This window comes from Dermacentor variabilis, chromosome 11 (assembly GCF_050947875.1).
Source record: "Dermacentor variabilis isolate Ectoservices chromosome 11, ASM5094787v1, whole genome shotgun sequence".
NCBI lineage: Eukaryota > Metazoa > Arthropoda > Arachnida > Ixodida > Ixodidae > Dermacentor > Dermacentor variabilis.
Window position 1 is genome coordinate 123,872,341 of NC_134578.1, and position 16,382 is coordinate 123,888,722.

Consider the following 16,382-nt stretch of genomic DNA (forward strand, 5'->3'; position numbering starts at 1 on the left):
AGTAGTAATACCTAGTCACTGGTTTGGTTAACATTATGCATAGATGGCTCAAAACATAGGCTCAAAACTGCTGAAGTAGGAAAGAAATGCTACTAGCATTACTTCTGTATGAAATCCACAGCGTGAAAGTTACATGCGTATCTATTGGCGATGATTTCTGTCGCATAATGCGCCAATAGATGAATTTACTAATATAATTTGCAAGAGCTAGTAGTAAGTCTTGTACTATGCGCTTTAATAAGCTAACAGTAAAAAATACTAATGTATGCTGCTTTGTCACACATAAGAGAGGCGAGCTTCAGCCTAGCGGTATTTTGAGGCTAAGTGTTGCTACCACTTTATAAGATAACGCACCCAATTCTACCACGACATTGCTGTCTTCTGCCCGGCCGGCGACCTGCTCATGTTCCGGTCTTCCTTACTGACGCATGTCACATTTGAAACAAGCGCGCAAACTTTTGGTCCCATATTGATTCTTGTTCGGCCGCCATTGCCTTGCTCAGAGAAGTTTGGTTATTAAAAAAAGTTTACAAAAATATTTCATTGCGAAAGAAAGTGCATCTTTTTTATAGATTCCAGCGCGAAGACCGAATAGAAGAGCTCATTTTCATTTGTGTGTGTGGCTTGAGTACCACTTGGCACGATTGTTCGTCTGCCATAGCACCAATGGCGGAAGGAAAAATTGGAGGACGTAAAAGCTTTGCCTACAAGAGCGGAACGCGATAGCGTTATCGCACCCCGTTCGCACCGCCCACTCATTCGCTCGGCATGCTCTTGAGTCACACAAAGACGATACGTGCGCCTGAGCAAGCGGGACGAAAAAAAGAAATCGGTGTCTCTGAGGGAGAAACGATTTACGCAAGCCAAACGTCGTGATCGGCACGTACAGCCAAGCCGCGACGTGCCATGAAGGCGGACGCAATAATGGGACTCACGCCTCGATGGGATCGTCCTCTATCTCGCTTGGGAGCATCACGCAGACGCAAGACGCAGACGCAGACGCAGCACGGCACCTTTCGCAGGGGACGCTTTCCCACCAGACGCGCTACGACGCAGCGACACGTCAGAGACGTCCTGCATAGGACGCTGCACCTAGGAATCGCGCTGTGAGCGGAAAGAGGAGCAGCGTCGCGCAGGCGAGTGGCGCACCAGCTGTAGGGGCAGCGCCATACATTGCGAGGAGCGGTTGCGCGCGCGGAAAGCGCAGAATAAATGTAGCGGAAACGTATTTCGCTACGCGTTTAACTACAACTTCTGTAATTTACTTGCTCATAATTACCGATATACACAGTAGTATAACTTTCTACGGCACGTTTCTAGGGCAACACCGCATTCACGAGAGGCGCTTTGGTGCCGCTTTGAAGCATCGAACTCATGGCTGAGTGGTAGCGTCTCCGTCTCACACTACGGAGACCCTGGTTCAATTCCCACACAGCCCATCTTGCAAGTTGTTTCTTATGAATTGCATTACGGGACTTTTCGCTCACGGCTAACGACGCCCACACTGGCAACACCGGCTTTTCTGCGACACAAGCTCCTTAACGCTGTCGCATTAAAACACTAGCACGAAGCGTCACGTGACAATCGTAAAGGCTAGACATAAAAGAACATAACAGGGAAGTAGGCCGTAGTCAGGTCAAAGGTAACCGGTAGATTCTAGCCGACTCGCCTTGGTTGAATCTGCTGCGGGACTTTCGCAATAAGCGCACATGATAGGCGTGACAAATGCACTTGGAGGTTAGCGAAGGTACAAGCGTGTGGAGCAGTCGAGCCCATGTTAGCTCATTGGCGTAATGAACTGAAACACCACGCGTTGCGTAGACGCGGCTCGCTGCTTAAGCAGCAGTTAGGCCTCAGTGCTGTAGCGAACAAAGGTGTCGCGTAAGCGGCATTGTGCAAAACAACCAGAGGACCACCTCAAAGACGACTGGTCGCGTTTCGAGGCGATTCTAGAGAAACCCGGAAACCATTTGTCAAACGTATTTGAGCACGTCTTCTGGGAAACAACGATGCATTTTACCCACGCGAACATGCTCAGGCAAATAAGCGAGCGTCCAAGGTGCAAAGAAACTGCATTATCGCGCAAAAAGAAATTCGTCCCTTTTTGTGTCCAAGGAGGCACTAGGAAGTCCGGGAGGCCTCCAATATATTCAAAGGCATGCCGGCTAATTGTTAAGGCAGATAGTCCTTGTCGATCGACGTTGTCGTTCTGCTCAAGATCTTCGTCGTCCCAGCAGACCGTCGAGAACTCAGTAAGCGCGTCTCAATAGCGTAACGACTTGGCACTACACAATCTTACAAAATAGTGCAGGCAATCTGAAGTAAAGGCAATTGCTTTGGTGTTTAGAGTATATGATAATTCCATTTGTTTCTCTCAAAGCGACATACGCACAGGAGAGCCTTTTGCAAAGCGAACACGCGACAAATAACTATCCCGCGAAACATTTCGTCTCTCCGTAGGTGCAAGACAGCTGGACAAAAATTAAGAAGAACATGCTCACCCCGATTTGAGGTGCACAAACGTAATGTGACGAACCTTGAGGACTGCGTGGGAAAAATAGCCCACTATCTCGCGTTATGAATGGGCTTCGAGGTGAGAGCGATGGCGACTCCACTAACCGTGGTGGTAAGCGCAAGTAACGCTTTAAAATTCCGTCATCACGGCTCAGCTGCTCCAGCATTTTCTGCGTGTCAAGGCAACGCATTTGAAGTGAAGCACGACGCGTGGTAGCAGAAAACTACCCGTTCTTTCTTACGCGTCTAGATTCTTCTTACTGCAGGCGCCACTAAATGTTACCAACTACCGAACAATCTCCAATGATCCGGCAAACGTGTGAGCCGAATCTTACCCAAGAGGCACCACGCACGTGACCCCGGAGAAAAGGAGGGGCGTCGTCAAAAGATCTTGGCTTCCGGAGGCTAGCGGAATCACCTGACGCTCCCTGATTGTTGGTTTCCTTCCTCCATGGGAGCTTCACAGTAACCTAACGAGGCCTTCTAAGCGCCAACAGGTATGAAGCTGGTCATGGACATCTTGCCGCCGAAATAGGGATGCTACTGGTATTCTCTACAGAAGTTTTGAGAACTGATCTTTCTCTAGTGTAAACGTAATCTAAGGCTACACAAAGGGCTTAGCTTCAATAAGTTCAATTTCAGAAACGCGGTACGGAAAAAGAGTATAGCACTGCAGGCCTTATTGAAGAGCTAAGGAGTCTTTCTTTAGTTTATTATGTGTACAGTAAGTTCTTTCCTTTCGTGTGTCGCTTCAGGATTTTCGTTCCAATGAAGTTTCCTCTGACGCATTTAGTGTTTCAGTTTTCACCCTGTTGAACCAAGCAACATACCAATAAAATATAGATGCCACGGCGTTTAAATGATTTTCACATCAGTAGCCGTTATATTGCTACGGAGTAGTCGCCACAGTGAGGCTGTATTCAGGAGGAAGAAGACGACGTGGGCCCGCTTGATGTAGCGTCCCCATTTTGGCCTTCAGTTAGCTTCCTTGTAAATAAACTGTATATAGCATTGGGCTCCAGCTACACGTAACATTAATTTAGTGGAGGTGGACGTTCCCCGTACCCGTCATGGAGCTTCGCAGCGGTCGCAATGGCGACAGTGTAACTTCGGCTCCGGCCGGCGGCACTTCATCTACGCAACCGTCTCCGCCTGCAGCCCCGACCTACGCCGCCGTCTCCCCCCCCTCGGTATCCTGGTGTTTTCAACGGAGTCGGCAGTCCTGATGTTGCGACTGGCTCCGCTTATACGAACGTGTCAGCACCAGTCATAGGTGGGATCCGACTATTATACTTGCGAACGTACTTTTCTACCTCGACGGAGCTCCACTTGTATGGTTCCAGACTCACGAAGAGGAGATCTCGAGCTGGGATCTCTTCAAAGACAACCCCCGCGTCCTCTTTGGCAATCCGTTCGGTCGCCAAGTCAATGCCAAGAAATCCCTTGCCACACGTGTACAGACGTCGATCGAGTCGTACGTGTGGTACATTCTCGACGTCTTGGTCCTTTGTGCAAAGGCTGACCCGATTATGTCTGAGGACGACAAGGTTAATCAAGTCCTCAAAGGCATTGCTGACGATGCTTTCAATTTACTGGTGTTTACGAACGTCACCAGCATCGATGCGATCCTCAAGGATAGCCGCTGTCTCGAGCATGCTAAAAGCCGCCGGGTATCGCAGCACATCACGCGACTTCCCAACACAGCTGCTATGTCAACCTGTGACGACCTCTTCCACCAGCCGTCACGATGTGACAACTTGACCCGCATCATTCGTCGTGAGGTCGAAGCGGCACAACCGGCGGCCCCTTCATTCACGTCAACTGATCACTCTCCGGTGACAATCTCCTTGATCCAGGCCGTCGTCCGTCAAGAGGCGTCCAACGTCGGCCTGCAATCCATTCGTTCCATACGCTCGGAACCCGTTTCTCCACGCACATCCATACCGCGTTCTTCTTACTCCTCTTACGGACAGCGCAACCCCTCCGAATGGCGAGCCGTGGACGACAAGCCGATCTGTTTTAACTGCCGACGCATTGGACATGCCGCTCGCCACTGCCGCAGACGCTGGACTTCTCCGATACGCTTTTCTCCTGATTATCACCCTCGCCCCTCTAGCGCGTCCTTTTCCTTCGCCCCTTCTATGCCCGCTCCATAATCTGACCCTGCGACACCTTTGACACGACCCCGCTACTCCCGCTCGCCTTCTCTCTCCCGTCGTCAATCTCGTTCGCCCCAGTCACGCCGTGCTCTTTCTCGGACCTACTCGCCGCACCCCCGACCGGAAAACTAGACAGTGCAGCTTCTGGAGGTGAAGCTGCAAAGACCCCCGACATTGGCTCAAAATCCTCGCTTCACCTTACCCACGAACAAGAATCTTTTGGACGTTCTCGTCGATAATGTTCCTCCGTGCGCGTTGATTGACACCAGGGCGCATGTGTCCATTACGAGTGCTGCTCTTCGCCGTCGGCTCAAGAAAGTTCTGACGCCCGCCTCGAACCGATTTGTAGAAGTCGCCGACGGAGGGACTGTCGCTATTGTTGGCATGTGCTCTGCGCGACTCACCATTGCTGAGAGACACACCGTCGTTCTCTTCACCGTCATCGAGCATTGCCCTCACGAACTCATTCTCGGTCTGGATTTCCTTGCCAATCATTCGGCCCTCATTGACTGTTCGGCCGGCTCAGTTCGCCTTGACTTGCCTCTTCTTGCCGACCCTGTGGACCCGCCTCCAAGCCGTTTGAGCTGCATGGATTTTATTCGCCTACCGCCTCAATCTGCGACGCACGTGTACTTGTTGTCCTCACCAGCTCTACCTGACAGTAATTACGTGGTCGCACCAATTCCGGCAGTTATACTTACACATGGTGTTACCGTGCCGCACACTGTGCTGACAATTACTGGCAACCACACCTGCGCCTTCCCCTTGTCAATTTCGCGCTAACCGCGCAAATCCTGCCTCAGGGGATTTCATTGGCTATAATTAGCGCTTTGCACGATGATGAGATCGACCCATTCACAGTGGAAAATCGTCACAGCTCAGCCCACACCGTGACGTCATCGCACGGTACTGACGTCGACATTGAGAAGATGGTTTCCTCTGACCTTACACCTGTTCGAGCTGAAGCCCTTTGCCGCGTCCTTAATGGCTATCGCGACATTTTTGACTTTGACAATCAACCCGTAGGTCAAATGTCCGTCGTGACCCATCGCATAAACACTGGCGATGCGAACCCTATTCACAGACGTCCATGTCGTGTTTCTGCGTCCGAACGAGCTGTTATGCAACAGGAAGTCAAAAAGATGTTTGCAAAGGGCATTATCGAGCCTTCCTGTAGCCCCTGGGCTTCTCCCGTCGTACTTGTCAAAAAGAAGGATGGAACGTGGTGTTTTTGTGTAGATTATCGCCACCTGAACAAAATCACAGAAAAGGACGTCTACCCTTTGCCACGTATTGATGACGCTTTAGACTGCTTGTACGGTGCCACCTATTTTTCTTCTACCGACTTACGGTCCGGCTACTGGCAGATATCCGTCGACGACATGGACCGAGAGAACACTGCATTTATTACCCCTGACGGCCTTTATCAGTTCAAGGTGATGCCTTTCGGTCATTCTAACGCGCCCGCCACCTTCGAACGAATGATGGACTCTTTGCTTCAGGGGTTCAAGTGGTCCACCTGTTTGTGCTATCTGGGCGACGTCATCGTTTATTCGCCCACATTTGACACGCATCTAGACCGTCTTTCAGCGATACTTGACTTGTTCCGCCGCGCCGGTGTCCAGTTGAATTCGTCAAAATGTCACTTCGCTCGCCGCCAAATCACCGTCCTTGGACACCTCGTGGACGCCAGAGGCGTGCAACCTGATCCGGAGAAAGTTCGCGCCGTTACCAACTTTCTTGCTACGAAGTCTACCAAGGATGTTCGTAGTTTCGTAGGGCTGTGCTATTATTTCCGACGCTTTGTGAAGGATTTTGCGGCCATCGCACGTCCTCTTGCCGACCTCCTGAAGTAAGACGCCCCATTTTCTTGGAGACCTGACCATACCGCATCTTTTTCGCAGCTCACTACTCTCCTTACCACGCCTCCAATTCTGGCCCACTCTGACCCGTCTGCCTCAACGGAAGTTCGAACGGATGCCAGTGGTCACGGCATAGGAGCAGTGTTAGCACAACGCCAGCGAAGGCATGATCGCGTTATAGCCTATGCCAGCCGAATTCAATCACCCGCTGAGCGCAATTATTCAATCACAGAGCCCGAGTGCCTTGCTCTTGTATGGGCTGTTGTGAAGTATCGTCCATACTTGTACGGACGCCTCTTCTGTGCCATCAGTGACCGCCACGCGCTCTGCCGGCTATCCTCGCTTAAGGACCCCACGGGACGACTCGCTCGCTGGGCGTTACGCCTGCAAGAATATACCTTCTCCGTGGTATACAAGACGGGACGCTTGCACCAGGATGTCCGATTGCACCGATTGTTTGTCCCGCTACCCCGTCGGCGAACCGGCCGATGCGGACGCCATCGCTTGCATTTTCTCTGTGTCCCAGTTGCTTGAAATTGGCAACGAGCCACGCCGCGATCCTTCACTACGAGCACTCATCGACCATCTGGAGTCAACGCCTGGCGACCCCTCTCTCCGGATGTTTCTCCTTAAGGAGGGGACATTATACAGCCGCAATCTCGATCCACACGGCCTTGCCCTTCTGCTCGTAATTCCATCACACCTGCGTTCGACTGTCCTCCCACAGCTTCACGATGCTCCCTTGGCTGGACACTTGGGCGTCTCGCGCACATATGACCATGTACGCCGTGGATTCTTTTGGCCGGGTCTCGCCCGCTCCGTGCGGCGCTACGTTGCCGCTTGTGAGCCCCGTCAGCGCCGGAAGAAGCCCTCCACACCTCCAGCTGGATGTTTCCAGCCGATCGACATCCCACCGGAACACTTTTTTCGTGTTGGTCTAGACCTTCTTGGATCGTTTCCTCTCTCGGGCTCCGGAAATAAATGGGTCGCCGTCGCTACTGATTATGCTACGCGGTACGCAATCACCAGAGCCCTCCCGACAAGTTGCGCTACTGACGTTGCCGACTTTCTGCTCTATGACATCATTTTAATGCACGGTGCACCTCACCAATTACTTACTGACCGTGGCTGCAGCTTTCTGTCGGTAGTCGTCGAGGGCATCCTCCGCTCGTTCTCGACAAAGCACAAGTTCAGCACGTCCTACCACCCACACACCAAAGGCCTCATGGAGTGCCTCAACCGGAACATCACCGACATGCTTTCAAAGTACGTTGCGACCGACCACCACGACTGGGATCTTCACTTACCATATGTGACGTTCGCCTATAATTCACCGCGTCACGACACCGCCGGCTATTCACCATTATATCTCCTATACAGCCGAGAACCCACGTTGCCCTAGGACACTTTGTTGCCCTCGGCCACACGTTCAACCACTGAATACGCCCGCGACGCGATCGGACACGCCGACCACGCGCGCCAGCTCGCCCGCACCCGTATCGAGGTCTCACAGGAGCATCAGAGACGCCTCTATGATTGCCACCATCGCTAGGTGCACTTTATTCCGGGTTCTCTGGAGCTTCTCTGGTCACCCATTCGACGTGTGGGCCTTTCCGAAAAGATGCTGTCGCGCTACACTGGCCTATACCGTGTTGTGCGACAAGTGACCGATGTCACGTATGAAGTGATCTCCGCCAACCTGTCAGCGTCATCGTCGGCTGCAAGTGACATCGTTCACGTGGCGAGACTAAAGCCATACCAGACACCTTTCACCGCGGATGTGTAGATTAAGCACCGGGAGGGTGCTTCTACTGCCGGGGGTGATGCTGCGGAGCAATATCAACACTCAAGGCTAATTTTCACCTCCGTCAGCGTCACTGAGAGCTTCCATGCAAAGTCGAAGTACGATAAGATTCAATCGCACCGTGGATGCAGTATCGCAGGCGGGAGGGGAATCGTACGAAACTGAGCCAAGGAAGCTGGCCTGTTGCGCGCGTATTGTGGGAGTTGAAATGATAAATGGCCACCAAATCAAGGAGGGTGGAGGGAGCGCGCTAAAGTAGTTAAGAACGGCCAGCTGAAGTGCACGTTTTGCCAGACAGTTGCGACAGCAGCGGCAACTTTTCTTGGAACGCGACCGTTGCGTTCTAGCATCGTCGCCATTGTGGCTGAATGCGATCGGCGCACAAGCTATTCTTACTGAGCCCACCACCGCCGCCCTGGTCTGCCGCGAGCGGCGGAGTGCTCGCGGGAACGTAGTTCCAGGCTCCTTCCCACGCGCCGTCCAAGACGCAAGACAATGGGCACCCGGCCGCGCTGCGGGGGTCAGCTCGGGAATAAAAGGCGCCTTTCCTGACACAAGCCCAGAGTTCTACGAAATCCGTGTGACGTCGGCTCCGCACCGTGATCATGTGCGGAAGTGCTTGTGTGTAAGCCGTCGCGCAGAGACGCGGCTTGTTTACGATGACTGGTCGGCCGTTTCCCTCACCAGGGTATCGGGGGAGGACCGTGAGGACCCTGCGAGAGAAAGTGTACTTTCTCTCGAAGTTATGCTAGACTGATGAACTGCAACGTGCTGATGTAGACACAGTAAATAAACCCATATTCCTCGTTATCGATGAGAAGCAGTCCTTCCCTTCAACGACGTCGTCAGCGTGGATAAGTTGGACGACGGCATGGGCCAGCTACGTTCTAATTCATGCCCGACTCCAACCTTGACAACTGTATACGAGCGATGGGATTGAGCCCCCAATTCTAACAAGTGGTGGCAGCGGTGGGATGGACTTTGCGACGTGGTGCTGTGTCTGTGGTGAGTGCTTGGTTCTTGCTTTGACTCTCTAGGCTTCATCTTGTGGTTGTTCTGTTTAGAACTGTATGGAAGCTAGATTGTTGATTGTTAGCTAGGTTGTGTTTTCCTAGGTAGTTTTAGCGAGCAGGACCAAGGCAGTAAAGCAGCAATCACGGAGTTAAGGACACTGCTGAGAGAGGAATTGTTGATTATTGGTGAGGAACTGGGCCTAGATGTATGCAAGAAAATGCTAAAATAAGAATTATTTGAGCTAATTTCCGAACAGGCCAGTGAGGAGGAAATTGAAATGGGATTGGAACTTCTAAAGAAGAGAGAGAAACGGGAAAGAGAAAGGAAGAACGGGACAGAGAAAAACAAGAGAGAGTGAGGAACGCAATAAACATCGCAAGCTAAGAAAAATGCAACTTGAATTTGAAAGCAAACATTTGGAGTGGTCTCAAGGAAGCGAAGGGGCTCTGGGACGATCAAATGGGGCAGAATCATACCGCATGGACTGGCTGTTGAAGCCATTTGAGGTCGGGACTGACATAGGCTTGTTCCTAAGCAATTTTGAAAGGACTTGCGAGAAGATGAACTTCGGTCCGAGTACATGGCCATAACGGTTACTGTCTATGTTGCCGTGTGAGGCGGTGGAAGTAATCGCCAGACTGAGTGCACAAGATGCATATGATTATGCAAAAGCTAAGGCTAGTCTCCTGAAGAAATTCCGCCTGTCAGCCGAAGGTTTTCAGCAAAGGTTTAGGAGCACAGGCAAGAGAGATAGCGAGGGGTATCTGGGGTTTGCATACGGCTTAAAGGCCAACCTAGTCGAGTGGCTGAAAAGCGCGGAAGCGTACGACAGCAGAGACATAATCATTGATTAAATGTGTCTAGAACAGTTTTACAAAAGCATCCCCCAAGCTGTGAAATGGTGGGTGCAAGACAGAGGGAATGTAAACACTGTGGAAAGGGTGGCTGAATTAGCCGAAGAGTATGCAACGCGTAGAACGTTGAATACCGAGGACGGAAATTGGAACGGTCGAATTGGACCGCGGAAACCATTTCCGTTGAAAAAGGGTTCGCAGACTAGACGACCGGAGCCTGCAGACGTGGAGGAAAAGCCTTCAAAAAGAACGAGGAGAAATCAAACGGGGAAACAATACCAAAAGAGCAGAAAACAAAATTCCAATCTTTCAGACCAATCCGCTGCTAGAAATGTCACAAACTGGGACATATAGCTGTGAACTGCGGAAAGCCTTGCGTAGTTTTTTCCTACGTAGATGCAAAAGACGAGAATATGGAACTGTTAAGCCAATATCTTCACGACCTGCAAGTTAATGGCAAACCCTGCCGGGTGCTCAGAGACAGTGCCGCCACGATGGACATTGTCCATCCGTCTTACATGACGGTAGATGACTTCACCAGAGCAGTAGCATGTATCAAACAGGTTGCAGAAGAACACACCGTGTGTCTGCCCATGGCCAAAGTCAAAATCAGTGGACCATTCGGGGAGCTAGTGACCGAGGCTGCAGTTTCTGAATTTTTTTCACTGCAGTACCCTTACATTTCTTCGAATCGTTCGAATCAGTTACTGCGTGAAAAAGGGCTTAATCTGGGAGAGGGCTTAGTACAGGCACTGACGTGAGGCCAAGCTGGTAAAATCGCGTCGCTTTCGGCTAAAAATGCACGAGCTGCTCCAGTGGAAGCAGCAAAAGGGATAACTTCAATAACCGAATCCGAGCTAGGCTCGAAAGATGAAAAAACAGTTGAGGAAAGCCCGCCAGCTGACCAGCTCAATGAGAGCGTATCACCAGGGTGTCAAAGTTCGCCCCTGCAGGAAGAGCCCACTGATGCACTCGCAAGCGAGACAGGGCCATTACTATCATCGGCCTCAAAGAACTTTGATCAGCTCTTACGTGTGGATAGAGAGTCACTTGCAGCCGAGCAAAAGCATGATGAGAGCTTAGCTAAATTGCACCTCACAGCTAAATAAGGCATTGCTAGGCGTAACGTGATGATACATGAGGGAGGAGGATTGTTGTATCAGCACTACAGAGATCGAAAGGGTAGGATTTTAGATCAGTTAGTCGTACCTACTAAGTACAGGGATGACCTTTTTCGTCTTTGTCATGGAAATGGGTGGTCCGGCTGCCTAGGCATAACCAAATCAAAGGAAAGATTGCTTATCGAATACTACTCGCCTGGCTGTTTCAAAGACGTAGAAAACTTTGTTAGATCATGCGACGCCTGCCAGCGCTCGGGTAAACCAGGAGAGACATGCAACGCTCCACTAAATGTAGTGCCCTTAATAACAGAACCTTTCAGACGACTTGTGGTTGACACGGTAGGGCCTCTACCAAAGACAACATCGGGTTACAGGTACTTGTTTACCATGCTGTTTCCGGCTACAAAGTTTCCAGAAGCAATCCACCTGAAAGAGCTCAGCTCCACCGAAGTAGTAAACGCGCTTTTGACAGTGTTTGCACGAGTTGGGTTTCTAGCCGAAATTCAGACAGATCAAGGGTCAGCGTTCACCAGTGCACTGACTTCCACATTCTTCCAAAAGTGCGGGGTAAAGTTAATACACAGTTCCTTCTGTCACCCTCAGTCAAACAGTGTAGAGAGGTGGCATTCAGTGCTAAGCGAGTGTTGCGTGTGCTCTGTTTCGAGCACCAGGAGGACTGGAAGAACTGTCTGCCGGCAACTTTGTTTCCTTTGTGAACGATTCCACATGAGGCTACAGGGTTCTCGCTAGCAGAACTAGTGTATGGGACGACACTTCGTTCTCCACTGAGAATGTTAAGAGAGATGTGGGAGGAAAAAGGAGACAGTCCAACAGTGGTTGAATACGTGCTAAATTTGCGGGAACGGCTAAGCGCAACTCAAGAACTAGTCGAAAAGAACATGGGAGTAGCTCAAAAGAACGCCAAATTCTATTACGACAAGAATGCGAGGCTTCGTACGTTTAACGTGGAAGACCAGGCAATGATCCTCAAACTTTCAAAAAAGAACAAGCTAGAAGTTCACTGGGACGGGCCCGTTAAAGTGTTGCACAAACTTTCAGATACTAACTTTGGTCTGAAAATACCCGGTCGCAGGAAGGAGGTGAGGATATATCACTGCAATTTGATGAAGCCGTATGTAGAGCGAAGCGGAGTCGTTAACTATACCATCAAACAGCAGGATGGCACTAGTACCATGTTTAAGGAGTATACGTCGACCTCCAACTCTGAAATCGGCCTAGAAGAAGTAAAACATTCGGTAAGCTCGCACGCTCTAAGACCAGAGCAGCTAGATGAGCTAAAGGAGGTGTTAGGGGAATATCTCGACAGAACCAGCGATCGGCCGGGTAGAACCGAACTAATAACGCATGAAATTGAGCTGACATCAACTGAACCCGTAAGATCAAAGCCTTACAGGGTGTCTCCAAGACAGAGAGAAATTATGGAGGCAGAGATACAGCGCATGCTAGAGTTGGGAGTTATTGAGCCCGCTGAGAGTGACTACACGTCACCGCTAATACTGGTAGAAACCCATGATGAGGACCGTCGTACGTGTGTTGACTACAGAAGTTAAATGCCGTCACTAGGTATCAGCTGTACCCGATACCCAACATTGAGGAACGAATTGAAAGAGTTAGCGCTGCTAAATACATTTCAACTATAGATCTCGTGCGGGGGTACTGGCAAGTTCCCTTTTCAGAAAGTGCCAGCCGCTATGCCGCATTCATCTCACCTGTGGGCACTTTTCGCCCTCTCGCACTCAGCTTCGGGCTGAAGAATGCGCCGTTTAGCTTCTCTAAGTTAATGGATATTGTCCTAAAAGCTTGCAGGAGTTCGCCTTGCCATATCTTGATGATGTAGCAATTTTTCGGACAGCAGGAAACAACACGTATCGCACCTGAATCAGGTGTTCTCACGGTTGAGGGAAGCCGGCTTAACGATGAAAGCAGAAAAGTGTAGATTTGGTTGTTCACAGGTTACTTATCTGGGCCATGTTGTCGGCCAGGGCACGAGACGGCCGGTTGAGCTGAATATAGCTACGATTCCAGAATTTTCTCAGCCGCTTACGAAAACAGACCTTCGTTCATTTTTGGCACTTGTGGGATACTATCAACGATACATTCCAAATTACTCGTAAATGGCAAGTCCAGGAATTGACGCCCTCCGAAAGGGAGCACCGAGTTGCGTACACTGGGATAAAGACGAAGAGAACGCTTTCCAAATTTTGAAAATGGGATTGGTTTCTCGTCCTGTGCTTCGCGCGCCAGACTACACAAAGGAATTCATAGTACAATGCGACGCAAGCGACAGAGGTATGGGCGTGGTGCTTAGTCAGGTCAGCGACGATAACAAAGAGCATCCTATCCTCTATGCCAGCCATAATCTATCCTCTATGCCAGCCATAATCTAACTATAAGAGAGGAAGCCTACACTGCTTCAGAGAAGGAATGCGCTTGTATAGTTTGAGCCGCCCAGAAGTTGCGTTACTTGTACGGGGCGAAGTTCATCTTCGAGACCGACCACTGTCATCTGACGTGGCTCAATCAAATGTCACACAAAAATGGCCGCTTGCACCGATGGAGTCTCACTCTACAAGAGTACAACTTCTCCGTTAGATATAAAAAGGGAAAGTTGCATAGCAATGCGGATGGTTTGAGCAGGCTAATTTGAATACTGCGTTTAAGGGTCCCGCCTAAATTTTAGGGTTATTCTTGTTAATTTTGTTAAGCCAAGAAGAGCCCCTCTCATTTAGCAGGATTCCCTCTATGATTTCTGAATTTGTCAGCACGAAATTGCTTCAAAAATTGGCATAGCGAAATGCCGCATTTTTTGTTTCTGCACTTATGTTTTCTTTGAAGCCTAGCGGGTCTCAAGTGAGAGCCAAGGTACGTCATCTCGGCGCAGAGCCGTGTTGTGGGGTTCGTTTTGCAGTTGCCTGTCCTTTTTGAATGTAATGGGGCGGTGACATTACACAAGTGGTTGCTGCAAGCCAAGGCATCACCCCTGGCCACCAGCCGTTCTCTTCCTGCCCAGCGGTTGTCAGCGCTAGAAAGTCGAGATTTTCCGGGCCATGGAGGCACTGTTAGGAACGGCCAGCTGAAGTGCAAGTTTTGCTAGACAGTTGCGACTGCGGCGGCAACTTCTCTTGGAACGCCACCGTTACACTCTAGCCTCGTCGCCGTTGTGACTGAATGCGATCGGCGGACCAACTATTGTTATTGAGCCCGCCACCACCGCCCTGGTCTGCCGCGAGCGGGGGAGTGCTCACGGGAACGTAGTTCGAGGCTCCTTCCCACGCGCCGTCCAAGACGCAAGACAATGGGCACCCGGCCGTGCTGCGGCGGTCAGCTCGGGAATAAAAGGCACCTTTCCTGACACAAGCCCCGAGTTCTACGATGTCCCCCAGACGTTGGCTCCGCACCGTGAACCTGTGATGAAGTGTGTGTGTGTGTGTAAGCCGTCCCGCAGACAGGCGGCTTGTTTACGATGTCTGGTCGGCCGTTTCCCTCACCTGGCTATCGGTGGAGGACCGTGTGTTTATAAACGGCTGTTGCGCGGCTGCTCAGTGTACTTTCTCTCGCAATCATGCTAGACTGATGAACTGCAACGTCCTGATGTAGATACTGTAAATAAACCCATATTCCTTGTTCTCGATGACAAGCAGTCCTTCCTTTCAACGACGTCCTCAGCGTGGATAAGTTGGACGACGGCATGGGCCACCTACCCTCTAATTCATTTCCGACTCCAATCTTGACAACTGATTACGAGCGATGGGATTGAGCCCCCAATCCTAACAGAGGAATGAGGAGTAGGGACAGGTGAGTGCGTGTTCGGCTTTCTCCTTTTTTTGTCGCGTCGCTTGTCAGGTTTCGCGCTGTTTAACAAGACGTAAAAATAAGAATTAGCCCAGTCTTATATCCTTTTCCTTCTCTAGCCTGACACTGCAACGTCCAAGCCATATCTTCAAGGTAATCTCCTGCAGCTACAAAGCTTGGACCAGCTGTGTTGACTGGTGGCTGTGTGCAACCTGCATTCGCTCCCGTTTAGTGCCTGGAGGCTCCGTAGTCGAGTTTAGTAGGCGTGTTGGATGGAGGGCCAGGAGAAGCATCGCCTGGCCTCTATTCGCTCTTTAGATAACGCCATAGTTGTGATAGCTCCTGTTCGTGGTGATGAAGTGATATCTATTCTTCTTTGCCTTTGCACACGTGGCACAACGCTTGATGATCTTTAGTAAGCAAGGCCTTACTGCACATTATAGGTCCCCCAAGCTTTAGTTCGTGTGTTTGTGTAATAATTTCCGATCGATATCAATACTTCTCCGTTTGGGCGATACTGCGACTCTTATAAATGGCTGCGACATCGACATCACATGATGAGTTTCCTTTTAATTCCCATTGTAATGCATATTTGAAAATTTTGTATACAACTTCACCTGCAGGTGAGCCCCATTGAGTTGGCTTTAGCTTGGAAAAAATATTACGTGGCTCCCCAGCGAAACACGACTTTCGGACATTACTTGCGCCCTGACCTAAGCACTTAATTTTTTTTTCGTTAATAAGGTCGTGAATTATCCCGTGTTAGTGTTGTATTACCTTGGAAATTCAATTCAAAAATAGTTGCAAGCACACTTACACTCCAGCGCCCATCTCTGCATGATCGTGTAGCAGTCTGGTACGTCTCCATTTTCGTCCCGGTCACTGGCGATAAGCTCCAAGGCACTGTCGGCAATCTGGCTCATTCCTTCAGCATACAACTGAATAGTTCAAGGCTTCAAGGTGCAAGGCTGAACTGCTGTCCTGATCTGGCGCCATTCTTCACCCTGCCTGCGGGAAAGCCGACATATCGAAACGTCGGTTTCATTGATGATTCCAAGGACTCACATGTTGGTATTACGTTCGATTGAACAAACAGCAAAACTTTACGTGCTTCGTTTCACACGTAAATACTTTCTGGTCTGTTCTCACGGCTTGCGATATATAATCAGTTCTTTATAAATAAGAATGTGATGGTTATTCACCGAGTGTCATAGCTGAACAGCTGCAATGCCATATAGCGC

At 50.3% G+C, this 16,382-nt stretch overlaps 1 protein-coding gene across 1 annotated transcript in view; it reads right to left on the reverse strand.

Annotated features, from left to right (window-relative positions):
* Positions 1 to 16,143, reverse strand: part of LOC142563492 (putative cytochrome P450 12a4, mitochondrial) — an 81,910-nt gene extending 65,767 nt beyond the window's left edge. The window contains exon 1 of the mRNA XM_075674044.1: positions 15,959 to 16,143. Within this exon, the coding sequence (XP_075530159.1) occupies positions 15,959 to 16,064 (106 nt within the window). The 5' untranslated portion in view covers positions 16,065 to 16,143. The remainder of the gene's footprint in view (positions 1 to 15,958) is intronic.
* Positions 16,144 to 16,382: the final 239 nt, after the last annotated feature.